This window comes from Python bivittatus, unplaced genomic scaffold (genome assembly GCF_059951505.1).
Source record: "Python bivittatus isolate LINGU-HERP-01145 unplaced genomic scaffold, Pbiv_v1 ctg000700_np1212, whole genome shotgun sequence".
Classification (NCBI taxonomy): domain Eukaryota; kingdom Metazoa; phylum Chordata; class Lepidosauria; order Squamata; family Pythonidae; genus Python; species Python bivittatus.
The window spans coordinates 28,948,998-28,974,016 of NW_028277098.1; the positions used below are offsets into that span (position 1 = coordinate 28,948,998).

General features: G+C 38.1%; 1 protein-coding gene across 2 annotated transcripts in view; it reads left to right on the plus strand.

The window, feature by feature from the left end:
• Positions 1-25,019, plus strand: part of DDAH1 (dimethylarginine dimethylaminohydrolase 1) — a 153,017-nt gene that overhangs the window by 106,520 nt on the left and 21,478 nt on the right. For both annotated transcript variants that reach the window (XM_088153284.1, XM_088153285.1), the window contains 3 exons: positions 20,563-20,662; positions 21,858-21,931; positions 23,015-23,134. In XM_088153284.1, coding sequence (XP_088009410.1) covers positions 20,563-20,662; positions 21,858-21,931; positions 23,015-23,134 — 294 coding nt within the window. The remainder of the gene's footprint in view (positions 1-20,562; positions 20,663-21,857; positions 21,932-23,014; positions 23,135-25,019) is intronic.

The window sequence follows — 25,019 nt, forward strand, 5'->3', positions numbered from 1 at the left end:
CCCAGGCAGGTATGAAGCTGCTTGCCAGAGCCAAAAATGCAGTCACATACTATCTATCTATCTATCTATCTATCTATCTATCTATCTATCTATCTATCTATCTATCTATGCTCCACCTTCCATTCAGGAGTCAAGGCAGAATATGTTGTGTGGTAGGTTGAACTAAAAGAGAATGAGTGGCCCAAGTCACTTAGTGAGTTTCTGTGGCTGAGTATGGACTAGAACAGGCCTGCACAACTTGTCAAGGGGGAAGGACCACATTGATAAATTAAAAATTCTAGTGGTCCACAAATATTTGGAGAGCTGATCAGCTGTTCTGCAGTTAGCAGAGCAGGGGAAGCACTGGAGCTGGCAGTGGTGGCTCTAAATTTACTAATTTTTAAAAAAACATTGGTGGGCTGCATGTTGCACAGGGAATCTGGGTCTCCCCACTCCTAGTTCAACACATTAAGCACTACACAACTCTGAACAAGCAGTACACTCAGTAAGTTGAGTAGTACCTTTTGAGACGCATGGTCACTGGAGCACTGAGAGGATAGGTGATGGGGACATCCAGTCCTCTCATTGGTCATAAAATACAAAGGCTGGTTTCTGAGGTTGTAATGTCATTCTCACTCTTGGGAAAATTATGTTGCACAGTATTTCTCCTTTTAATACACTGTGGCACATTATTTGGCAGGTCTCCAGATTATCACCAAGCAGTGAGGTCCCAGACTTCATTGAGAAGAGTGCGCACACTATTCAGCTTTTACTTATTTCTTAAGCTTTCTGTGATACTTCAGTCAAATACAACTTTTTCACTCCATTCATACAAAAATAATAAACTACAATCATGTAACAGTCCAAACAATTACCAAGTGCCACTTCCTCAGGAGCAAATAAAATTCACATCATCCCCCAAATCAGTCCAGAACATCCAGATTTGAATCACCATCCAGAATGCTAGCAAGGTAGAGACTGCCCTTATTTCCAGGTGTATGAAGATGAGCGGATGTCTATGCAAAAGACTTATCCATGGGGTTCTGGTAGCAATACTCCTTAGTGTTGGGACCCACAGCAAGCCTTCTCTCCTAGATCTTATTGGATAGGCAAATTCTGCTCTGGGTAGACTGTCTCAAAGGTACCCAGATCCTAAGCCACACAGGGCTTTAACAAGCACATTGAATTGCACCCAGAAGCTTTCTGGTTACCAGCACAGCTCTTGAAACAAAGGTGTCACATGGACAAATTGAATTAAGTCTATTGTTATTCATGTGGTTGCATTCTGGACCTGTGGTAGCTTCTCAGTGGCTGTCAAGGGCAGGCCCATGTAGAGTGAATTGTAGCCTAGACAAACTCATGAATGACCATCAACAAGGACTCCCAATCCAGAAACAGCCACAACTGATGCATAAAAGCTTTCCCAGCTACAACCTCTACCTGTACTTGCAGCAGGAGCTATGAGTCCAAAAGGACCCCCAATTGAAAGCCTGCTGTGCTTAGGAAGTGTGGTCCCCTCTAGAAGCAAAGATGGAACTCTACTAGTATTGGCTGGCTTTTATACCTGCTAGCTGTTTGGTTTTGTAGGCGTTAGCCTGTTTCTCTCTATTCAGTTCCTGTTGGCCTGCAGACATTGGGAAAGAGCCTCAGCTACCTTTCCTGTTTTCACAGGATTGAAACTTATAGCTGGGTATAATCAGCATATGAATGTTACCCAACACCATGCTGGTGGGCTTCTCCCAGTGACTTTATGTAGATATGGAATAGGAGAGAGCGAGAGTAGCATCCCACAATGGGAGAGTGTGAAGAATCAACCTCTCCCCATCATCTCCAGACCAACTAAAACCACTCAATTAAGAAGGAAGATGGCTACTGCAGGACAGTGCCACACACTTTCAATCCTCAAGAAATGGTCCAGAATGATACCGTGATTGATGGAATTGATGGTAGCCAAGAGGTCACTATGAATGATTTTATCCTCCATATTCCTAGCAATCCAAAATATTATTTAAAAACAATTTTAACAGTAAGATTTCTCCCTAGAACTAGACCCATTCTATATGTGCATTGCAGTGGCTTGAGTTTGGCACCATGCTGATGTGTCCCACCACACTGTGAGGCTTCTTCTTTAGCTCTACAGTTCTGCATCATTTAGTCCAGAGCTGGAGGGTAGGTGGTTTTCTCCTTGCAAAAACTTCTGCTTCATTTTGCCTTCCATGTCCTGAGATTTTCCAATCTCTTCTCTGCCAGAAGCATCATGATTTTTACCACCATTGCTGCTATCTAGCCCAATAACTCCAGAAGTCAGTGGCCACTTCTCAAATATAGCACCTGATTCCCTCCCTCCCCCCCCCATCTCTCCACAATGAGACCCAGTGAGGAAAGTATGAGGGAGGGCGATGGACTGACTTTGTGCCCTTCTGTTGGACAGCTGGAGGAGCCATTGACTAGTCCCATGGGAAAATAAAGTACACGGATAGTGACACAACAGCTGAAAATACTGCAAAGGGTTTGAAGAGCAAGGCTTATGGCTATGTGGAAACATCAATGGAAGGGAAAATCTACCCAAAGGAGACTTGGGTAAAGAAGGAAAGGAAGAGCTAGTTAAACATTGCCCCCAATCAAAACAGGTGGTCAAATAGTTCACTTCATTTTAGATCTTTTATGATCTTGTTACAAAATGCTTTAGTTTCCTCTTAGACTACTAAGTATGGAGTTGTGAGAAACTGCTCACAAATCTGTAAGTGTTCCACAAGATTTAATCCCCCAGCCTACATTTCCTCTGTTAATATTTAGACAAGATCAACTGCATTTTCCACAAATGGTATAAACTGCAGATATTTCAACAATATCTAGTACGCCATAAATTCCCTGTCTCTGTTTTATCAATACATGAACAATGACTTGTTACTGACTTGAAAATATGCATCTTCCACGAATTCCAGGAAGATCATATGTATTTAGGGAGAATTCATCCTGAGATCTGATGTGATAGCCCGTTTGCGAAATACGTTGGGGACCCTTTTATACTTGCAGCCCTCTTAAAATGTACCAGCCCATTTTAAGTGCTTGTAGATTCAGATGCCAAGCATGGAGGTTCTCATGTTCATGCTGGTGCCGTTGACAAAGCAAGGCAAGCTTCAGCTTTCTAAATGCTTCTTCAAGAACTCTTTTTACACACGCTCACCATGGCATGCAGAAAAGAAAAGAAAAGAATTGTTGAGTTTACATTTGGTATCAGCATTGACCTGGCAATCTCATTGTATGTTTGCTGTAGTTTTGTCTTCCTCATGATTCAGTGTTATGTAAGCAGGGCCATAGAACTGCCTCTCTGGAATTTCTCTACTTTTAATCTATTTTCAAAACTTTTCCTTTCTCTACAGTTTGCAGAGAGTAGTTCAGAGATATTCTGAGATAGAAATGCAGTTATTCAAAGGAATAGAAATTTATTATCACCAAAAACAGTACTTTTCATAAAATCAAGATTTAGAGATGAATTGCATTTTCTGGCATTGACTGAGGTGCTGAAGTGTTTTCACATAAGACATAAGTGAGTTCAGCTTTTTTCTATTGCATAAGAGTTTAAAGGAATTAAGGGCACATTTTACCATTAAGTGTAGCAATATGAGTTCATCAAGATCATTTGGCCCAGAATTCTGCGCATTTTAAGCTAAAATTATAAATCATCCATTGTCATTTGACTCCATTCTAATGGCTAATTGCTAAGACATTATAAAATACTCACAGAAGTTTTAATTCTGCCCTCCTTTGGGAAGAAAAAAAAAATTAATTTGAAACAACATGTTATCTATTTTCTAAGTGAAGAATGACATTTTGGTTGTGAGGTAAACTTCTGAGAAAGGAATTAATGATTGAAATAGATAAATTGGCGTGATGGCTTATTTTATTGTGTTAATTTCCTAGGGAGAATTTAGCAACATTTTACCTGCACACAAACAGCCTGGAACTGTCCTTGGACATGCATCAGTAGGGACAAATCACTGCAAATCATGTTTGCCGAAATGCAACTAAAAACAAATATTCCATTTAGGACAGCACTTTTTTCTAGTTTTCTATTGGAATAGGTAAGGATGCCTATGGATATATAATTTAAAAAAATGAAGTTGACATGTGGCAAAAACACCATCTGCTAGCACTTTTTTATAAGAAATGTCTCCAAGAATTATAATAAATAAAATGGGGTGGCTTTAACCCAGTCCCTTGTATGAGAGTTTCTCTACCCACCCAGAAAAAGACAAACTGTGATGATAAAGAGCATCCTGTGGGGGATAGGGAAGAGATGGAGAGAGTACAACTTTATCAGTTTGCCTTCTGGAGAATCAGTGTTTTCTGCCTGGCTAGGCCCAGCATTGCAGCTTTTCTTTAGATTGATAGACATTTCCTCCCTACCTTCAAAGCCAGTTTGTAGATTGAAAATGACATTTTATTAATAATTGCAAATGCGCATATTGGCTTAGAAAATCTGCACCTGAATTAGGTTTTCCTTAGAAAGATGGCTCGATGCTGTTCTTCTATAGGAAAACATTTGGGTATTAAGTTTATCATAGAAGAAAAGAAATAGAAAATCTGGTTTTTAATCTAATTTTTAAAGTTTCTTTTAGTGCTACTAAAAACACCTTAAAATAATTACCTCCTTAAAACCAACAAACCAATAGGCTTGTTCTTTTTTCCTTTCATTGAGCCCTCTTTGTTTGACTGATTCTGATCCAGGAGAATCCTTCTCTCAGGGGCTGGTTTCATTTACCTCCATTTATTGTGAGCAGTTTCATGGCTCTTCCGCACACAGCATTTACCCCATCTGGCCTGAGTGTGTATTGCTCTGTTCCCATGATGTCATTTACCTTGGGCACCTAAGCCTGTTCCTGTTTTGCTGCAACACATCTCCCATCCCATCACTTTGATGCTTCAGTCTGGGATGCTGGAGGTCCATATGACTTGGGGGTAGGCTGCTTCCCCTTTCACGAATGCTTTTACCTCACTGCATTTTCCGCCACCTGAACTTGGAGATTTCACAGGCAACCTTGTCTTTGAATCCAATCTTAATTCTTCTAGTCAATTTTACTCAATTTTACAATCCCTGTTAAAAAATTAAAATAGCTGAACTTGATTCTTCTGCTTATATAAGCAGCATGCATGAAATCTTGCTTCACCATTTCTCCCAGGCTGTAACCTTAAGGAAACCATCAGTGTGCTTCCCTTGCTGCATACTTCATATATAGAGATTCTACACCACAATTACAAAGATTGTTACGATGCAATAGTATCCTTCCATTTGCATAGCTTTCAGTGGAAACTTAAATATAGAAGTAGGACCAGGTAGTTTGTTTTTATTTTTTTATTTTTAGGAAAAAGGCAAGAGTATATGCTGGAGGTGGGGGCTAGTATGCAGTAAAATGAGAGATTATTGTGATTCCAAGAGGGAGTGTACTGACTGAATGCTTATTTATTCACTTTCTGCTGGTTGGCTGTGCATAGTTACAGGGCAGGCAACAAAGATATGTATTGTTGATGTCATGATTTGACCAACTGTAACAAATGGCTATGAAATGTAGGTCATCAAAAAGTCTGAATGAAGACAAACTGATGCCTTTGTGTTATACTGTGAAAACTGTTGAGAATATATTGGATTGAAAAAAAAAAGAAGAAGAAATAGTAGATAAAGAAGAATTAGATAGCTCACTAAAAATACTAATAATGAAACTAAAGCTTTAATATTTTGAATAGATAATGCAAAGACAAGAGTCATTGGAGAAGATTCTGATGATTGGAAAAATTGGATACAGTTGAAAAAGAGTCCACTAGAAGAAAAGGTGGCAAGATACTTTGATTACACAAGCCTGTGCTTAAAAGAACTTAGTTCTGGTGAAATTACCTTCATTGGGTTACAAAGAATTAGAAACAGCTAACAATATTGGTTAGGGTTATATTACATTATTATTATACTGTCACCCTGCTTATTTAACCTATAGGCAGAGTACATCATGAGAAATGCCAGGCTGGAAGAATCACAAGCCGGAATTAGGATTGCAGGGAGAAACATCAACAACCTCAGATATGCAGATGATACCACCCTAATGGCAGAAAATGAAGAAGAACTAAAGAGCCTCTTGATGAGGGTGAAAGAGGGGAGTGCGAAAGCTGGCTTGAAACTCAACATTAAAAAAACTAAGATCATGACATCTGGACCCATCAATTCCTGGCAAATAGAAGGGGTAGAAATGGAAGCAGTAACAGACTTCATTTATTTGGGCTCCAAGATCACCGCAGACGGAGACTGCAGCCATGAAATTAAAAGTCGCTTGCTCCTTGGGAGGAAAGCTATGGCAAGCCTAGATAGCATATTAAAAAGCAGAGACATCACCTTGCCGACAAAGATCTGCATAGTCAAAGCTATGGTTTTTCCAGTAGTATGGCTGTGAGAGTTGGACCATAAAGAAGGCTGAGCGCCAAAAAATTGATGCCTTTGAACTGTGGTGCTGGAGAAGACTCTTAAGAGTCCCCTGGACTGCTAGGAGGTCAAACCAGTCAATCCTAAAGGAAATCAACCCTGACTGCTCATTGGAAGGATTGATAATGAAGCTCAAGCTCAGATACTTTGGTCACCTAATGCGAAGAGACGACTCCTTGGAAAAGACCCTGATGCTGGGAAAGATTGAAGGCAAAAGGAGAAGAGGATGGCAGAGGATGAGATGGTTAGATAGCATCACTGAAGCAATGAGCATGAAACTGAGTAAACTCAGGGAGGCAGTGAAGGACAGGAAGGCCTGGCGTGGTATGGTTCATGGGGTCACGAAAAGTTGGACACGACTTAGCGACTGAACAACAACAACAATATTGGTTGGCTGGATTTGATTCATAGTCTTCACTACCTATTTTTAAACCTTGGAATGAGCTGAAGATTATTATATAGCCAGTTTCAAAGTACTTAGGAGGGATTGAGGATTTGAAAACAGTGGTGTAGTTGAAGTACCCATAGACAAAGGAGGCATGTATTCCATAAATATATAGTGGGAATCATGGCAGCATTTATCCTAACTTGTTCCAAATACCCCTTCCACCCTGTTATTTAAAAAAGAAAGAAAGAAACATTGAAGAATAAATAAAAGCATGTACAAATTTTACAATAATTAGGAAAATCCTCTGTAGCAACACATACACATAGAAAATTAATTTGTAATTCTAATCACACTACCAGACAAGTTTCACTTAATTCAGTAAGATTTACTGTTGAATAAATGTGTAGAATTGCACTGTTAAAACCTCTAGCCCATAATAGACACAAATTCTTTCTACAGTCTATATAATGTGCCCTATATTCTTTAATAAGGATTAAAAGAAATATACTGCTTTGCACTTATATCGCTTGGAAAGAAAAAGTGCTCGATTTTATGCTGTTTTTCCTTCCTTCCTGTCTTGAGCCACATTTTGGCAGTTGGTGCTCTTACATATTTAAACTAGCAAGAAGCTATTTGAGCCTGAACTTGGCTTTCATTAATTAAAATCAAGACGGTCGCCACAATCCCAGAGAAAAATCTACTAAGGCTTACTATATGAGATTTACACATGGTAGCAAGAGCTACTTTCTAATATGTTTTGTTTTGGGGGTGAGTGGGATCAAATTCTGCTCCTAAACAAGTGGTTGAAATATATTAATAGGAAATATATCCACCATAATACTAATTCATTACACTTGTATGCCGCCCTACTCCCAGTGACTCTCTCTGTCTCTCTCTGTCTCTCTGTCTCTCTGTATGTATATATGTATATATGTATATATGTATATATATGTGTGTGTGTGTGTATGCGCATGCGCATACAGTATGTTGGATTTTGCACTGGCTTTTATCTGTGCTGAATTAAGGATGCTGTTCATTCAACATTCCAAGTAAACTTCAGAATATTTTGTTCTACTAATATGCAGAATTCAGTGAACCTAAGGATTCTGTGGAAATACTGTCCTTGTTAATATTAAATAATATTAATCCTAAGTACTGTACTTACTAATCTTCTGATAATCTTATTCTTGGCTAGTCATTAATTTTATAGAAAATCTTCTACATTATTTTTATTTTTTATTTTGCCTTCAGAGTCAGAGAAGGAGAATGATAGGAACAATCAGAATTTCAAAGGTCAAAGAAGGGGGGAAAACACCAGAGAAAGAAATCCACCATAGCCTCTTAATTAGCTCTAATATTCTATTGTCATCCCCCACTCCCCTAATCTGAGAGGCCTGCAGCTGATCCACTGGGTACGGGAGCTATACAATAAAGTAGAAGGGGCTTTCTGTTTTGTTGACAGTTCACATCACACCCCATAAATCAGGTACTGGGCAGGCAATAGGAAGGTAAGTTCAGATGACTCAGCCTGTGTTGCTCTGTGCAAGCAAAGGGAAGACAAGATTTGAAAGATAAGTAAATCCATGTTTGCCCAGGCAAAGGGGAAAGATGGTTTTAATCATTTGCAGTACTGCCCTTTGGATCCATTGGCAAAGGGAGGGCCAAACCTCCTCTCCCCCTGTAATGGTATGTGAGAATGACCTTGGGAGACAGGGGCAAGAACCGTAGCCAGGGCAATGGTCGGATAAGAGGCAGCTTAGCCTGCAGAAGGAATGAAGGTGTGGCAAATGTCTCAGAAGGGACCCTCCCTAGTTTCTTGGATTGTAAAGGTGAGGAGAGGGGGGAGAAATGTACTTTCAGACTTGCAAGATTCTGTTAATGTAACCTTACAATAAAGTAGAGCTAGTACTTCTGGATGTGCTTCTTTTCTGGACTACCTCACAAGGTTGACACCTCCAGGCAGACAGGATGGCTACACTTGCACTTCTCCAGACAGTGGTGAAACACAGATTTAGCATTTAAACTTAGCTTCCTTTGTCTGAGTAAGGGAGAAGTGAGTTTGACAGATGTTTAAGCCTGCAGGTCTAGTTATATATCAAAAACAGTCACAACACTGTTTTGATTGGTAGATTGTTCCTCACTAGCTGGTGACTCCAGAAAGGGGAAGGGTAACAAGGCCAGAGAACTTAATAAATGGTCTGCATAACATGCCCTGCGTGCATACCCCAGATCAGGACTCCTTTATTTGGCGGCAAGCCAGAACAGAGGCTATAGAGGCAAAACAGGGGGATTGTCAGTGGGAACCCCAAATGTTATGCCAGTATAGTTTTCTGCTGGCTTAAGAATGGGTGGATAGCACTTCAACTGAGACATGGGAAAGGCGCTCAAATAAGGTATGTTTCATACTATAATTGTCCCTCATTTGTCTAGATACTCATAAAATTCCTTTCTACTATTTTCATCTATTTCCCCCTGCTAAAAATCCATTGAATACAGTACACTATAAGCCCTTTGTATAGAAAAAACATATCATTCAGTCAGTATTACGCATGTTCAAGATTCCTATTTAAAAGTCAGATAGCTGGGAAAGTAAGGCAAATATGGATAAGGTCAGAACCATGTTTCTTTTAATCAGACCAGTATCATACGTCATGCTGTTACACTGATGCTACAGAAATGTTTTAGTAGATTTAGTTCAGGCCCATTTAGATAGACAACCAGATGATACAGTAAATGTATGCTGATGCTGGAAAAGCAAGCCCAGCACAGACCGGACCTTCCATGTACATATATTCTGAAGTCATTGGGAACTATAGTCCAATGTGCATCTGGAAGACAGCTAATTAGGAAAGGCTGTCTGAGTACATTTTCCATAGTATTTGCATATATCCAGTTCAAATATACAGGTGAAACTCGAAAAATTAGAATATCGTGCAAATGTTCATTTATGTCAGTAAGGCAACTCAAAAGGTGAAACCAATATATGAGATAGACGCATTACATGCAAAGTGAGATATGTCAAGCCTTACTTTGGTATAATTGTGATGATTATGGTGTACAGCTTATGAAAACCCCAAATTCACAATCTCAGAAAATTAGAATAGTGTGAAAAGGTTCAATATTCTAGGTTCAAAGTGTCCCACTCTAATCAGCTAATGAATCCATAACACCTGCAAAGGGTTCCTGAGCCTTTAAATGGTCTCTCAGGCTGGTTCAGTAGGAATCACAAGCATGGGAAAGACTGCTGACTTGACAGTTGTTCAGAAAACCATCTTTGACACCCTCCATAAGGAGGGAAAGCCCCAAAAGGTAATTGCAAAAGAAGTTGGATGTTCCCAAAGTGCTGTATCAAAGCACATCACTAGAAGGTTATGTGGAAGGGAAAAGTGTGGTAGAAAAAGGTGCACAAGCAGCAGGGATGACCGCAGCCTGGAGAGGATTGTCAGGAAAAGGCCATTCAAAAGTGTGTTGGGGACTTTCACAAGGAGTGGACTGAGGCTGGAGTTAGTGCATCAAGAGCCACCACACACAGACGGATCCTGGACATGGGCTTCAAATGTCGTATTCCTCTTGTCAAGCTGTTCCTGAACAACAAACAACGTCAGAAGCGTCTTACCTGGGCTACAGAAAAAAGAACTGGTCTGTTGCCCAGTGGATCCAAAGTCCTCTTTTCTGATGAGAGCAACTTTTGCATCTCATTTGGGAACCAAGGACCCAGAGTCTGGAGGAAGAATGGAGAGGCACACAATGCACGATGCTTGAAGTCCAGTGTGAAGTTTCCACAGTCTGTTGATTTGGGGAGCCATGTCATCTGCTGGTGTTGGTCCACTGTGCTTCATTAAGTCCAGGGTCAACGCAGCCATCTACCAGGAGATTTTGGAGCACTTCATGCTTCCTTCCGCAGACGAGCTTTATGGGGATGCTGACTTCATTTTCCAGCAGGACTTGGCACCTGCCCACACTGCCAAAAGTACCAAAACCTGGTTCAATGACCATGGGATTACTGTGCTTGATTGGCCAGCAAACTCGCCTGACCTGAACCCCATAGAGAATCTATGGGGCATTGCCAAGAGAAAGATGAGGGACATGAGACCGAACAATGCAGCGGAGCTGAAGGCCGCTATTGAAGCATCCTGGTCTTCCATAACACCTCAGCAGTGCCACAGGCTGATAGCATCCATGCCACGCCGCACTGCGGCAGTCATTGCTGCAAAAGGGGCCCAAACCAAGTACTGAGTACATATGCATGCTTATACTTTGCAGAGGTCCGATATTGTTCTATTTCCAATCCTTGTGTTATTGATGCAATGTAATATTCTAATTTTCTGAGATTGTGAATTTGGGGTTTTCATAAGCTGTATGCCATAATCATCACAATTATACCAAAGTAAGGCTTGACATATCTCGCTTTGCATGTAATGCGTCTATCTCATATATTGGTTTCACCTTTTGAGTTGCCTTACTGACATAAATGAACATTTGCATGATATTCTAATTTTTCAAGTTTCACCTGTATGTAACTGCCAACTTGGTAGTTTTTGATACCAAAAGTTAATTCTGTTCAACTTTCATCAGAGTAGAAGAGTTATTTAACATAGATTTTCCTTTTCTGTCTTTGACAACTATTAATTATCATTTGGTCAGTCAACATGAATCGTTCTCATGACCTCAGGCAGTAATCCAGTGGTAAGAGTTAAATCACCGTTTAATTAACGTAGGGAATTTATTCAATTTTACACAGTTATGCATTTCTATGAATCATAACTTGGACATGAAATACAGATCACAGAAGTAGCCCTTTGAAACCTTTAAGATGTGAGGAATATTTTTGGACCATATTCTCCCATTTTAACCCCAGATTCAGGCAATACATTGATTTTGTTGTTGTTGTTGTTGTTAAATTGTTAAAAAAAGTTTTCCTTTTGATAAATGTCCGTACTAGATGCCTACTGTTTGGCTTTACATATAAGAATTCTTATTTATTATTTATTTTATAAAGGTTCTTTTATAAATAAGAATGATAATTAAAAGGGAAGACTCAACACTAAAGAGTTACTAGCAGGAATAGCAAACAGTTCAGCCCGTTTATAATAGAGTCGCTAGTGCTCTCTGAAATGGAGTAAGTTTTCTGAATACTTTATGTCAAGCTCTGAACAAATAACACAGAAATGACAGAACCGTAGAACATCTTGATGTTAGGAAAAGGAATGTTCTTACATGGCTTGATTGTTATCAACATCTTCAAGCGGGTCTATTAGCAATTTAATGGAATATTGGTTATTCATGGACAATAATAGCTCCAGTTGAAATGTCCATTATGCTTTCTCTTTCCCATGCACTTTGGAATGAGTAGAATGTGATAGCTGAGCTTTCAGCAAGCTTCATGAATTTTAAATACTTTTCAGTGCCCAAAAAGGGGGAGACGCATGGCATGTGGTCAATGGTGGACTTGGAACTAGCAGTCACTCTAGTCTTATGGGATATTAGGTGTCTCAAAGATAATGAATGCTTGGCTTATGCAGGTGCATTCTTGGCCTGCCGTGCATGTCCAGGCAAAATAGATTATGCCTCTCTAGTTCGACATCCTACAAAATAGCCAATTGTTACTGTGGGCAGAGAAAGGTATTCAAATACTGCTTTATCAGCATACACACATCTCCATTATTTTTATCCAATCAATTTTTTTACTGGTGTTTTTGCAGCATGATAATTAACTCTCATGAATTGTTTCTATACTTCCATTATTTATCTCCATAACTTATCTTGATTCTCTTTGACTAGAGTTTTAACTTTCTTATTCTTCTACATCATTCGTTTTTAAAAAGAATTTTCTCTCTCACTGCAAACACACATATATGGCTACAGACTTAGGCACATCACACACAAAAAAGAAGAAAATATGCATAAAATATCTATATGCTAAATTATATGTTAAGATGTAAATTTTAAAATAAACACTATAATTTAAATAGAAATGGAGTATAATTCACCATAAGAGAGCCAGTTTGGTGTAGTGGTTAAGGTGCTAGCCTAGAAATCAGGACACTGTGAGTTCTAGGTCTCCCTTAGGCATGAAAGGCAGCTGGGTGACTTTGGACCAGTCACTCTTTCTCAACCCAACCCATCTCACAGGGTTGTTGTGGTGGGGAAAATAGAAGGCAGGGGTATTAGGTATGTCTGCCATCTTGAGTTATATATATAAAAGGTGGGATAAAATGAGGATGATGATGATCATGATGATGATCATGAAGGAAATATTATTACTAGTTTATCTGCATGCCTAACTCAAATTGCTGCCTTAACTAACAGCTTCAAGGCTCTGGTTGTCCTCTTTTTAGCTTCTTTTTCTTCAAATTGGATTTGGAAGATCAGTCCTTCAAATAGAGAACCTCTTCAGACAGAGCAATGCCTTCTGACAGTCATTCAAATACAGGCTAGGCCTATACATGTTTACGCCTGCAGTCCATCACTGCAGTATGCGCTCAAATTAATGACAGCATGTAATGCAATTGAGTGCTCTTTTTTAAAGATCAGATCACTGTTTTACAACTCTTGTAACAATACTTTGTAGTTTGGAAGAAATTTAGGAATGACTAAAGAAGAAGTAAATAAAACAGTTGAAAATAAAATGACATTACTTGCTTAGCTATGATCTGTGGACCCTTTGACTTCATTCTCATTACTTGGATAGTGTCTTCTTTGAGGTATGTCAAGGCTATGGCAGTATTTGTTCCAAATTCAACTGCTGCTCAAGGACATATGACAAGAAACACAGTGCAATATCACACATTAGTGTGTTAGGAATATGTTATAACTGCATATACAATATAGCATTGCAGGTCACAATTGTTAGCATTTTATGTGGCTTTGAAAAATGCCTTTGTTAATTGCACCTGTGTCTCTGTGTCTCTAGTTCACAACTTTGGCTCTTTACAAGCTTTTTTTTTTTTTTAAAGGTACTAATTTATAGTATCCTGGACCCTTTCAAAGAGCCTTTTAGCAACCTTTATGTTAGATATTAACTCATTACTGGCACTATTGCTAAATGAAAAAAATATTTCCTTTTCTTTTTGTTTTTTTTCCCTCTTAGTAATGATGCATTCTTCTTTGATGCTGCTTCATCCCTTCAAACAGAGAGGCAGACTTTCTTTTTTCACTTTTCTGTACTGCTGGACCTTGAAATTATTCCCATCAGTAAGAATGATAATACAGGTAGTCCTCACTTAATGACCATTCGTTTAGCGACTGTTTGAAATTACAGTGGTGCTGAAAAAAGTGACTTATGATCGGTCCTCACACTTATGACTGTCATAGCATCCCCACAGTCATGTGATTGCGATTCAGGCACTTGGCAACAATCACGCATTTATGACGGTCACAGCATATCACAGTCATGAGTTCGCCATTTGCGACTTTCCCAGCCGGTTTCTGGCAAGCAAAGTCAATGGAGAAGCCTGCAGGAAGTTGGAGTTGTGTTCACATGATGTCTTGCTTAATGACTCTAGGTGATTCACTTAATGACTGCAACTGGGACTGCTGGGACTACTGGAACTGCCATTGCTAGGCAGAGTGGTCATGTGATGTTTCACTTAACAACTGCTCTGCTTAGTGATGGAGTTGTCAGTCCCAGTTAGGGTCATGGATTACTGAAGAAATGTAGCTCCAGGAGGACTGATTTGGCACGTGTTATGTGCCTTCTGAATGAGTCAGATGGCACAGTTCCACCTGTCTATATTGGTTTCTTGGAAAAGCGAGTGTGTAATAGTGCAGCACTTTAGATTTTATTCCAGAAAGTTGTTTCAGTACACACAGCTGTTCAAGGATTTATGGACAGATGGCTATGTTGTGTGCATACATGCTCTGAAACATCTTTTTGTAACTGAGTCCAGAGTGCTGCATTGTATACTGTGTGATACTTTAAATTAGATGGCATATCTGGGTAATATTCAGACCCATGTTTATGCATGGATATATATGCATAAATACCGAAAATGAATTAATTATAAATGAGAAGATTCAGAACACCAAAAATATAGAGAGCTTAAATTCATAACCTATAGATCTGTTCTGATATCCATTTGAATAAGAGCACTGAGGAAGGAGCATACTTGGGGGTAGTGATAAAATTTTAGAATATAATGATAAAATAAATAGAGATACTGTCTTTTAAAACTTGTATGTCTGTTTGCTTTATCAGTCATCTCAGATTTTTTTGTTTTTAACTTGTTAATAGGCTAGCTTGCATTGTCACTTGTTGGAAAAGGGTTTGGGGGTTTAGGGTGATTTTTACATACTTTGCCCAAGTCTGCAGTGCATCAGTATCTATCAGACAAAGGATTTATGTGCTGAAAAATTCAGTCCCCATTGCATGGCATCTCAGATTTTTTATGAGTTTAGGTTATTGTGCTTACCATTTCAAAGAATGCCTATAACGTAAAGTAGAATATCTCGATTATAGATCCAGATTTTCATAAATATATTTATAGTCATTACTAGCTACAAGCCTGTTTTGTAAATTGTTGCATTCTATTTGCAATGAAGAGCTACCTCTGTATTAGTTCTTCTCTCCTTTTGCTTATCAACCTGTCATATTTCCAGTTGAAAAACATTTGTTTAGTTGCCAGAGCTGTGATAAGTGAGCACCGGGGAATAACTTCTAAGAAATGTATTGCATTTAAAGTATGTTGGCACAAAAATAGAGGAGATAGGTATTTTACATGCAGCAGTTGAAGTAATCAGTGAACTGCATCAGTGTAATGACTAATGAGCTCCATTTTTAAAGTACAGGGGTTGAGGAAACCAGATTCTTATACATGCCATCAAATACATTTAATATTCTTTCCCTTCAAACAGAGTTCAGCTGGCTTAAACCCAGAGTCTCTCAACCAGATTCATTATGGATTAGATACATTCCATCTCACAACAGGAATGTGCTTATTAGAAAGGGGGGAAAAATAGGGAACAAAGCAATAAAGGCTTAACCATTCAAGTGCTTGGTATATCAGTGGATAATGTTTATAATAAAATATTTGTATTTTTTGTACTAAAACTAAAGTTGAGACTATATACAGCTTTCATATAAAGGATAAGTATATATGTGTGTGTGTGTGTGTGTATATCTGTGTGTGTGTGTGTGTGTGTGTGTGTGTGTAGATACACTTAGAGAATGGTAGACACAGTTTCTCTGCTCTTATAAATGTGCATTTTTGTTTCCAAGGGAGGACTCTAAAAAGATGGGAGGGAGTTTGACATGGTGATATTTCAGTGGGAAAAGTCCACCAAGTGAAAATCATCTGTTTTTTGAAATGCAATGTTATAGACCTATCCATACTTAATGAAACATAGAGTCAAGCTATTGGTGTCAATGGAACAAGCAATTCACAACTAACTTAAGTTTCAATGATTTCATTTAATCAATGGCAGAGTTTGCATCCAAACCGTAATGTTTATCTTATCTGTGTGTGTGTCAAATATAGACATAGGTAGCTTATATTTTGCAAGACAAAAGCCTAATTGTACTCTAACCAAGGATGATTTTTAAACACAAGAAAATGAGATGAACAGTAAAGAATGCATTTTTATCTAGGATGCCTACAATGTATATAGAGGTCATAATATGGGCACTGAATCCATTGATAACAGACCAAACAGTACTTTCCACTGAAACATCATTCCGTTGTCTTGCACGTGTAAAGCTTTAATTGTCAAAACTAAAAAAGGAATTTGTTTTCTTAACATTTCATTGTTCAGCATTTCCTGACATGAAGTATGGATAAGAATTAATCAAAAATTTCAACTGCGATTCTCATAATATTGTTTAGAAGCCTAATCAAATGAATAGCAATCCATTTTTGTGCAAGGACATCTGAGAAGGAAAAGTTTCAAAGTTAGATTTGGAGATACATAATCAGGTTTCCTTAAAAATTCCTTATTCCTTAAATAAATATGTTTTTATTTTAAAAAATAAAACTTGGAATAGGATTGATTGAATTGAGGATGTTGGAAGTGATGAGCTAACCTATCCTACCATCCCTGTTTCCTACACAGTCTTGCCAGGGCACACTCCACCATTAGATGCCAGCATCACAAGACAGAGAGGAGGTAAATTCAATCACTTATTGAGATTCCAAGAAATAAAGACATGCCCCAACTACAGCACACTTACAACTTTAACTTCCCCAACCTCTACAGAGTAACTTTTCAGTTTAGCCATTTTATATTTCCTGGGCCTGATTACTCCTTTCAGACTCTACCAGTTTGCTGACAAGGCACTGCATTAAAAGGGTAGCCCTATGGTATGAAACCTGGCATATAATCACTCCTCATGATTTCTGAGCAGATATAGTGATTGTGCTGGTGATGGATGGGTGCAATTAGGCTTGAGGATTTCAGTCTTGAAGGGGTAGTAGTTTGTTATGTATCACCAATAAAGATTTTTGAAAACTTATGCCATGTGTTCAATGCTCATATCTATGTTTCTAGGATTACATAGCCATTTAATTTCCTTCTCCTGGGACTGGGAGTGGAAAAATATATTTACACTATCCTTCTATTTACATTGAAAATCCTAGACCTTAGGATTTTCCATCTATACTCTTGAGTGGGGTAGCACTACCCCATTTAAGAATGAGGGGCACTCTGTGGGTCGTCTTGGACTCACACTTCCTGCTTGAAGAGCAGGTGGCAGCTGTGACCAAGGGGTTCTTTAAACAGCTCCATCTGGTGCAGCAGTTATATCCCTCCCTGGATCAGGAGGCCCTTCATACTCAAGGCTTGACTATTGCAATGCACTCTATATTGGGTTGCCCATGAAAACCTCTCAGAAGCTTCAATTGGTCCAGAATGCACTGGAGTAGGCAGTGATGGCATGCCTTGGTATGCCAATAGACACCAAGGTTTCATGAGCTACACTGACTGCCAGTATTTTTCTGGGTGTAATTCAAGGTGCTGATCATGTCAGGCCTAGCCCAAGGAACTCCAAGAGACAATGCCAATTCAGTCCAGCTATGTTTATTAGCTACAACCTCTAGCAAGAATCTTCCCAGACTAAAACCCCATCTCCCAAAGTCATCCAGCCACAACAGTGTGAATTCCTCAGGGAGGTGCCAGTTTCATCCTCTTGTTCCTCCCATGCTGTTCTGGCGAGCTAAGAAAATGTTTATCTCTCTGAGCCTGGCTTTCATAATTCCATTCCATCACAGATCATCACCTATAAAGCCCTAAATGACATAGGGCCAGGTTATTTGAGGGACCACCTATCTCCCATGGTTTCTGCTCATCTGGTAGGAGCTGACACATTTAGCATGCTCCAGATTCCCTTGATTAAACAATGCCATCTGTCAGGACCCAGGAAATTTGCTTTCTTTGTGGCAGCACCTGCCTTCTGGAATGAGATCCCTTTCCTAAATCTATGTGATTGCTACCCTGTTGTCATTCTTGAAGGCCTTGAAGGTTGTTGTCCCAGGCCTTAGGTTAAGATGAGTGAAGCTGTGATGGAATGGACTTATGAAGGCCAGGCTCAGGAAGATAAGCATGTTCTTAGCCCCCAGCAGGAGCATGGGAAGTTCAAGAAGATGAGGCTGGCACCTCCCTAAGGAATTCACGGTGTTGTGGCTAGCTGACTTGGGAACTAGGGTTCAGTCTGGGGAGATTGATGTCAGGTTCAGCCCAAAGAACTCCAAGAGACAATGCAAACACAGTTCGGTTGCGTTTATTAGCTTCAACCTCCAGACAGAAATCTCCCCAGACTGAACCCTAGTTCCCAAGCCAGCCAGCCACAACACCGTGAATTGCTTAGGGAGGTGCAAGCCTCATCTTCTTGAACTTCCCACGCTCCTGCTGGGGGCTAAGAACATCCTTATTTCCCTGAACATGGCCTTCATAAGTCCATTCCATCACAGAAGCCCCTTGCTGGAAATCTTTGGACTATGTCTTTGTATAGGCCAACCAAATCCCATCTTGCTTTGTTTTGTATTGTGGTTTTGTGGTTTATTATATTGTGAGCTGCCCAGAGTGGGTTTGGAATCAGGCAAACACCTACATTGAAACAAACAAACAAATAAACAAGTTTTAATGGAGCTGATTATTTTGATCAGGAAACAGTGTCGGTGGGGGAAGGTTTAATCCTTTTTACCAAGGCTGTATTCATGGCTTCCCACTATTGCTACTGAGTTTTAGGAAAAGGTTACTAGATCTGATATCAAATCAAATCAAAACCTTTATTATGGCCTTTAGGCCAGAGAACATTGCAATAAAAATACATAAGCCTATAATTAATAAAACTAAAAGGTAGACATAAAATACAATAAAATTACATAAATTAATAAAGTAACATATCTGTTTGATAATACATCTAGTTTAGCCCAGGAAAAGATAGAAAAAGGCTTGAAATGTGTACAGTACATCTATGATATTGTTGATAGACATCAAACTGATATCTGATCATTGTTTTTAATATAAATTTAATGCTTTTTACCCTGTTTGCTTAACATATTGGTTAATATAGTAACATCCATCCATCCATACAGATAGGCGGACAGACAGACATAAAGCATTAATTTAAAATGTTAGCAATGACTCCATATTTGAGCTTTGATAGCATTAGGAAATTATTTTTTTAAAAAAATGCCATCCATCTTCTTATTCCTTCTCTCTTCTTTTTTCTGTACCAAGAGAATAAACTAACCTGCTCTCAGCCTTGGCCAGTTCTCTTGGCATTGCTTTCCACCAGAAGACATTGCAGTCTTTGTACCAGCATAAGTGTTGATATTTCCAAGCATTTGTCTCTAACTTTGCTTTCATCCATTTTATGTTAGTCCTATTTCCTAAGCTTATGAGTTTAGTATGCTGGATGCAATCCAGAGAAAGAAACAGAATTTGGATACCATTTCTCATGTTACCTTTCAGTTCGTATGAACCGTGAAATCTATATAATACAGCTGCAACAACATCCATGATCACTGAAGAATATTGCACAGTTGAAAAACATTTAATCTTTGTCAAGTGAATTGATACTATTTTACAGTCCTAGGCAATCACACCAAAGCATCTAATAATTGGCTTGATGTGATACAAAAATTATAGCAAAGCAGTTCTGTGTTTATTGATGAGTGGGCAGGTTGAAATACTTTAGTTACTTATTGCATGTACTGCTCTTGTTTATATCTCCATACATTAACATAGCTGGCATTTTTTAACAGCAAGTTCAAAGATGACTTGGCATAGAAATATTCTAGTTTAAAACTGGGGTAAAGGTATAACTGAGTAAGAATATCTGCTGTGCTTTAATGTGGATACCAAGGATATTGTGCTGGATATGTTTTACATTTTCTCTGGAAACTTAAATTGTCAAGCTACATATGACAGATATGCAGGGAAAGTATTGTCATCAAAATATGTTATGATCATTTTTCTTCAAGACACTATTCTAATTCAGACAAAGTCATTGTAAGTTTTACTGTGAATCCTGTTTTTTTTTTTTTAATTAGTTTTCCTAAACAATGTATTAGACTTGTCTTTCCAATGAATCTACCGTAACCAAAATAAATGAAGTAGAATTTTGGATTAGCAGCAGTGGCAAGACTCATTTTAAAGTTTAATAAAGCTGCCTTATGGAAGAGGTCTGGTTCAGTTAGAGTAGAAGTCCAGCAGTGTGCAGATATTCTAGGTTTGCATCATTAAATCAAATTCTAAGTTTTGTTTTATTTTGTTTTGTTTTTCCAAACAGGTTGAAGCAATGAAGACAGCACTTGACAGTCTTAGCCTGAATATTGTAGAGATGACAGATGAGCAGGCAACCTTAGATGGAGGAGATGTTTTATTTACAGGTATAGTAAGTAGTATTTATTATACATAAATCTTTTTAATGTTTGAATTCCACAGACAGGTTGCTTACAGCATACTGATGACTAACTACAGTATGTGCAAATTCTCCTAATATGACATTAGTAAAGTTGCTTTACTATTAGTGATATTAGACTTTCAATATAGGAAATCTTTTTCTAAGGTAAAATTCTTCATGTTATAATAACAAGCAAAGGAGAACAAATATAGTATTACTGGTATTATGTTATGTTAAGTATTAAAAATTTTCCTCTGACATTAACTTTCTTAGTTGTAACATACATTGTAATTACAGTCACTTTTCTTTGTACAGTATAGATAAATTTTAGGCCTTATGTAGTTTACAGTGTAACCGCATGATGTATCCTGAGAGAGCAAGCATGGAAATGACAAAATCAATTGCATTTTAAATAATTGTAAAATGTTTAAAAAGTGTTAAAATCATAGCTTGAACGGGAAAGTGGTGGTAAAAGCATAGCTTGAGCAGGATAGTGGTGGTGATAAAGTATCATGAAAGAATGTTTGCCAATAGCCCCATTATACATTATTTATATGTGAATTGAGTTTAACATCACATCATTAATACATATAAAGGCTAAGTTATGAATTTCCCAGTTGACTGGTATTTCCAACAATAGCATCAGAAACTCCCCAAAACTGGAAGTAATCTTAGGTGTTACATATGCTAACATATCTGTGTAAATGAAAATAAAGTTAAGGACATATGTCAAAAACTGTCAGATTTACCATATACAGTAGTTGCTAGCAAGAATATTTTAGGTAATGTTAGAAGCTGTATTGTTGAGCAACTACCAAGATTTACTACTTAGTGGAAAACTTGATAATTCTTGGATCTTCCAGTCCATGCTGCTTTTTCTCTTTACTGTTGCTGTAATCTATTTAAGTGGAGGCTGCTATAGAATTTTGAAAGAAAATCATCACTGTTGTTCTATTTATAAGATATTCTAAAAATCTGAAGATATCTATGAAACTCGATTTGTGTATATGAATCTGAGTTTCAAGTGACATCTCTTAATTATTCTAGGTTTATTATCTTCAGCTAAGTTGAAAAGAATTGATAGATAGATAGATAGATAGATAGATAGATAGATAGATAGATAGATAGATAGATAGATATCATATGAGCATAAACATGAATGCATCTTTTCTGCTTTTAAGGTCGGGAATTTTTTGTGGGTCTTTCAAAACGGACCAACCATCGTGGTGCAGAAATTCTGGCAGACACCTTTAAGGTTAGTAGATTACACATGTACTCTCTGAGGATGGAAATGCAAATACAAGGCATGAAATTTGTACAAATGCAAATAAAGAGCCCCAAATAAGCTAGCAATTAGAGGTGTTTTGCAGTAATGTCAAGACAGCAACACATTGCACAGAACTGAGACAAATGAAAGTTCTTATTATAATAATGGGTGCTTATCAGACTTAATCTGTTGTGGTATCATCATTTTGAAAACAAGAAAGATCTAGGGTGAGATGGGGAGGAAGAGTTGATCACTTGTAATTATGAATCTATAGAGGACTGATTCACACATGACAATAAGCATATACCATGGTTACAAACCATAGTGACTGGGGTCCCATTAAGCCAAAGCCAGCAAAACACATTAGGAATTACGGTGATGTGTGAACCAGGCCAGTGTTCCATCCTAAGACTTATCAGGAGGATAAAAGATGAGGAAAGTGATATATGATAACTTAAGCTAGTATGATTTTTGCATAAGATACCATTACAGATGTAGATATAGATATCTGGGAGCCATACTGTATGCTAAGCACTCTTTTAAAAATAAGTGTAATAAATAATAATCCAAAATTACCAAAGAATCTTTAGCATATTATCATTCTAAATTCATTCTAACAATATAACTTACTGAATTTAGCATAGCTTATTTTCACAGGATGTTCATAGGATGAAGAGTGTACCAAAAAAAAAAAAAAGGTTTTAACTTACAGAGAATCAATAAGTTTATTTTACATATCATGCTGATTTCTATATTTTCCAGTCCCTGTCCATAAGAATAGTTGCTTCCAATGCTTCCCAATATTGTGCTGTACTTATTTTAGCTGATTGTTGGTAAAATTAACATAAATTGTACAGTTTCTTTCTTTGAAAAACTGTTCATTTTGTACTTGTTTTCTGAAATAATGATAGTATACAAAGGGAAATCAAAACTGTCCAGTGAAATGTGCTGTGTTTATCTCCAAAAGATATGCAGATAATTCAGACACTGAAAAATATAATTTATAATTGGCTTAATTTATAAAATGATTAATCTAAATAATTCCTTTGCAAATACCTCATTTATATACAGGATTATGCTGTTTCTACCGTCCCTGTTGCTGACTCCTTGCATTTGAAAAGTTTTTGCAGCATGGCTGGACCAAACCTCATTGCTATTGGTTCAAGTGAAGTTGCGCAGAAAGCCCTCAAGGTAAACATGATGAACATTGAGTGTGGCTTTTAGAGATAGTATTTTCCATTTAAAAAAAATCAGTCTACACAGGCTGCAAGTATAAACAATCTGGTCTCCCCAAACTGAAATGAAGGGCCAAATTCAGCCTAATGTGATATGGTTAAATGCCTGCTTATATTAACATGCAGGTTTCTAAAGATATAAATAAAGTCATCAAAATGGGGGTAGAGAGTTGTTCGTTATTAGAATAGCAGCAGACATAGAGAGTGAATCTAATCTCCCTGGTTGCAGTTATGAGGAAAAAAATTTCCTCTGACACTACAGTATTGCTTTGTGGTGAAATCAATGGAATGCTGATTTACTTACTTACAAAATTTATATAACTGCCGAAATTGAACATTGCAACTCCAGGTGGTGTACAATAAATAAAAAAACAAAGCAAAATAAAGAAGTTCAGTTAAAATCCAAAGCATCAATAGGTGACCAGAAAATCACATTCATATCCCTCTACAGTCGGGGAGGTCCACTAATCCCAGCCCCAAAGCCTAAGGAAACAGCCAGGGCTTTACTGCCTTTCTGAAGGCCATCAGGATTGGACCAGGCAGGCTCCACAACAGAAAAGATACACCTCCCAAATCCCATCAAATGGCATTATTTCAGGGAAGAGATCCCAGATGTGTCTACCGTATTATGTTCTGGCATGCAGTAGAAAAAGCATGAGAAGGGAATAACATAGTTGGCTTCTCATTGCAACAAAATATTGTATATCCCATGTTTGTTAGTAGTGGAGCAGAAATTAGGTATAGGAAGTGATAACTGAAAAATTACATTTTGTACTGTACATAGTTTTGCTCAACTTCTTATTTGAACTGCAGAATCTCTGTTCATCTGCCTGTTCTGCACATTCTGATAGGGTTAGGGATTAATGGAGACGTACCTAGAACTTGGATGAACTATAAGATGTACCCATTAGGAAATCCCCCTAAGTATCTGTCAGGATGTTGTTATCACTTTTGAAGGTCAACAAAAAGGATATTAGCCTCCTTGTCAGGAATCTTTGGAATGTTACTGTTGTTCAAATGAATTAGCTTTTTCCTGTTTTATGAAGTCATGCAGTATATTCCATGGACTAAGGCCAACAATATGAACATATTGGTTACAAAAGCATCCTTTCCTACTTTTTTTTCCCCAGAGAATAGGCCCCCTCCATGTTCAGGGATGGTGCTGATTTGAGATTGATGCCACCCTCCTATCCACCTATGGTGCCATATGACTTGGTGTTGGAAAGCTGAGTCAGTTAACTCCAGAGGAAGCAATATACAGGCACTGTTGTAACATTTCCTCTGGAGCTGCAGTGTTGTTTCTCATTGTCAAGAACTCTTGTTTGTCACCTATTAGAATTTCTGCCAAGTGTCAAAGCACTGTAGCTGGTACCTTGCCACCAACTCCCTATTTTGCATACACAATTGCAAGGTGGCTTTCTGTCCCACAGTCACCATTTTTTTTTTCTTTTGCTATAAAAGGAAATACAGTGAGGGGGGTTGAAGTACTTGTTGGAGTGCCAATATTCTTACTCCCATTTTGGCTGTCTGGGTAGCTCTTTGTCCTTCCCTCCTAAGTCTGATGAATTCCTGGGGTATAATTTCAGTCCCTAATCTCAGTGCATCTTCTTCAGAAGACTAGTTCAATAAAGAGATTGTGACAGTGTAGAGAAGGTTGCTTTCTATTCTTTGGATGCTTTTCATGTTTTTATCAATCTTGCCTCAGACTTTTAGTGACAGAGGGCAATACTGGTGAAGGAGCAAGAGAGTTTATATTAAAACATGAACACATCTTAGTGCTTGAATAGCCATGACTCAAGTTCAGTCACCACCAAGAATCCCTAGAGAAATTCCCAGTCCTC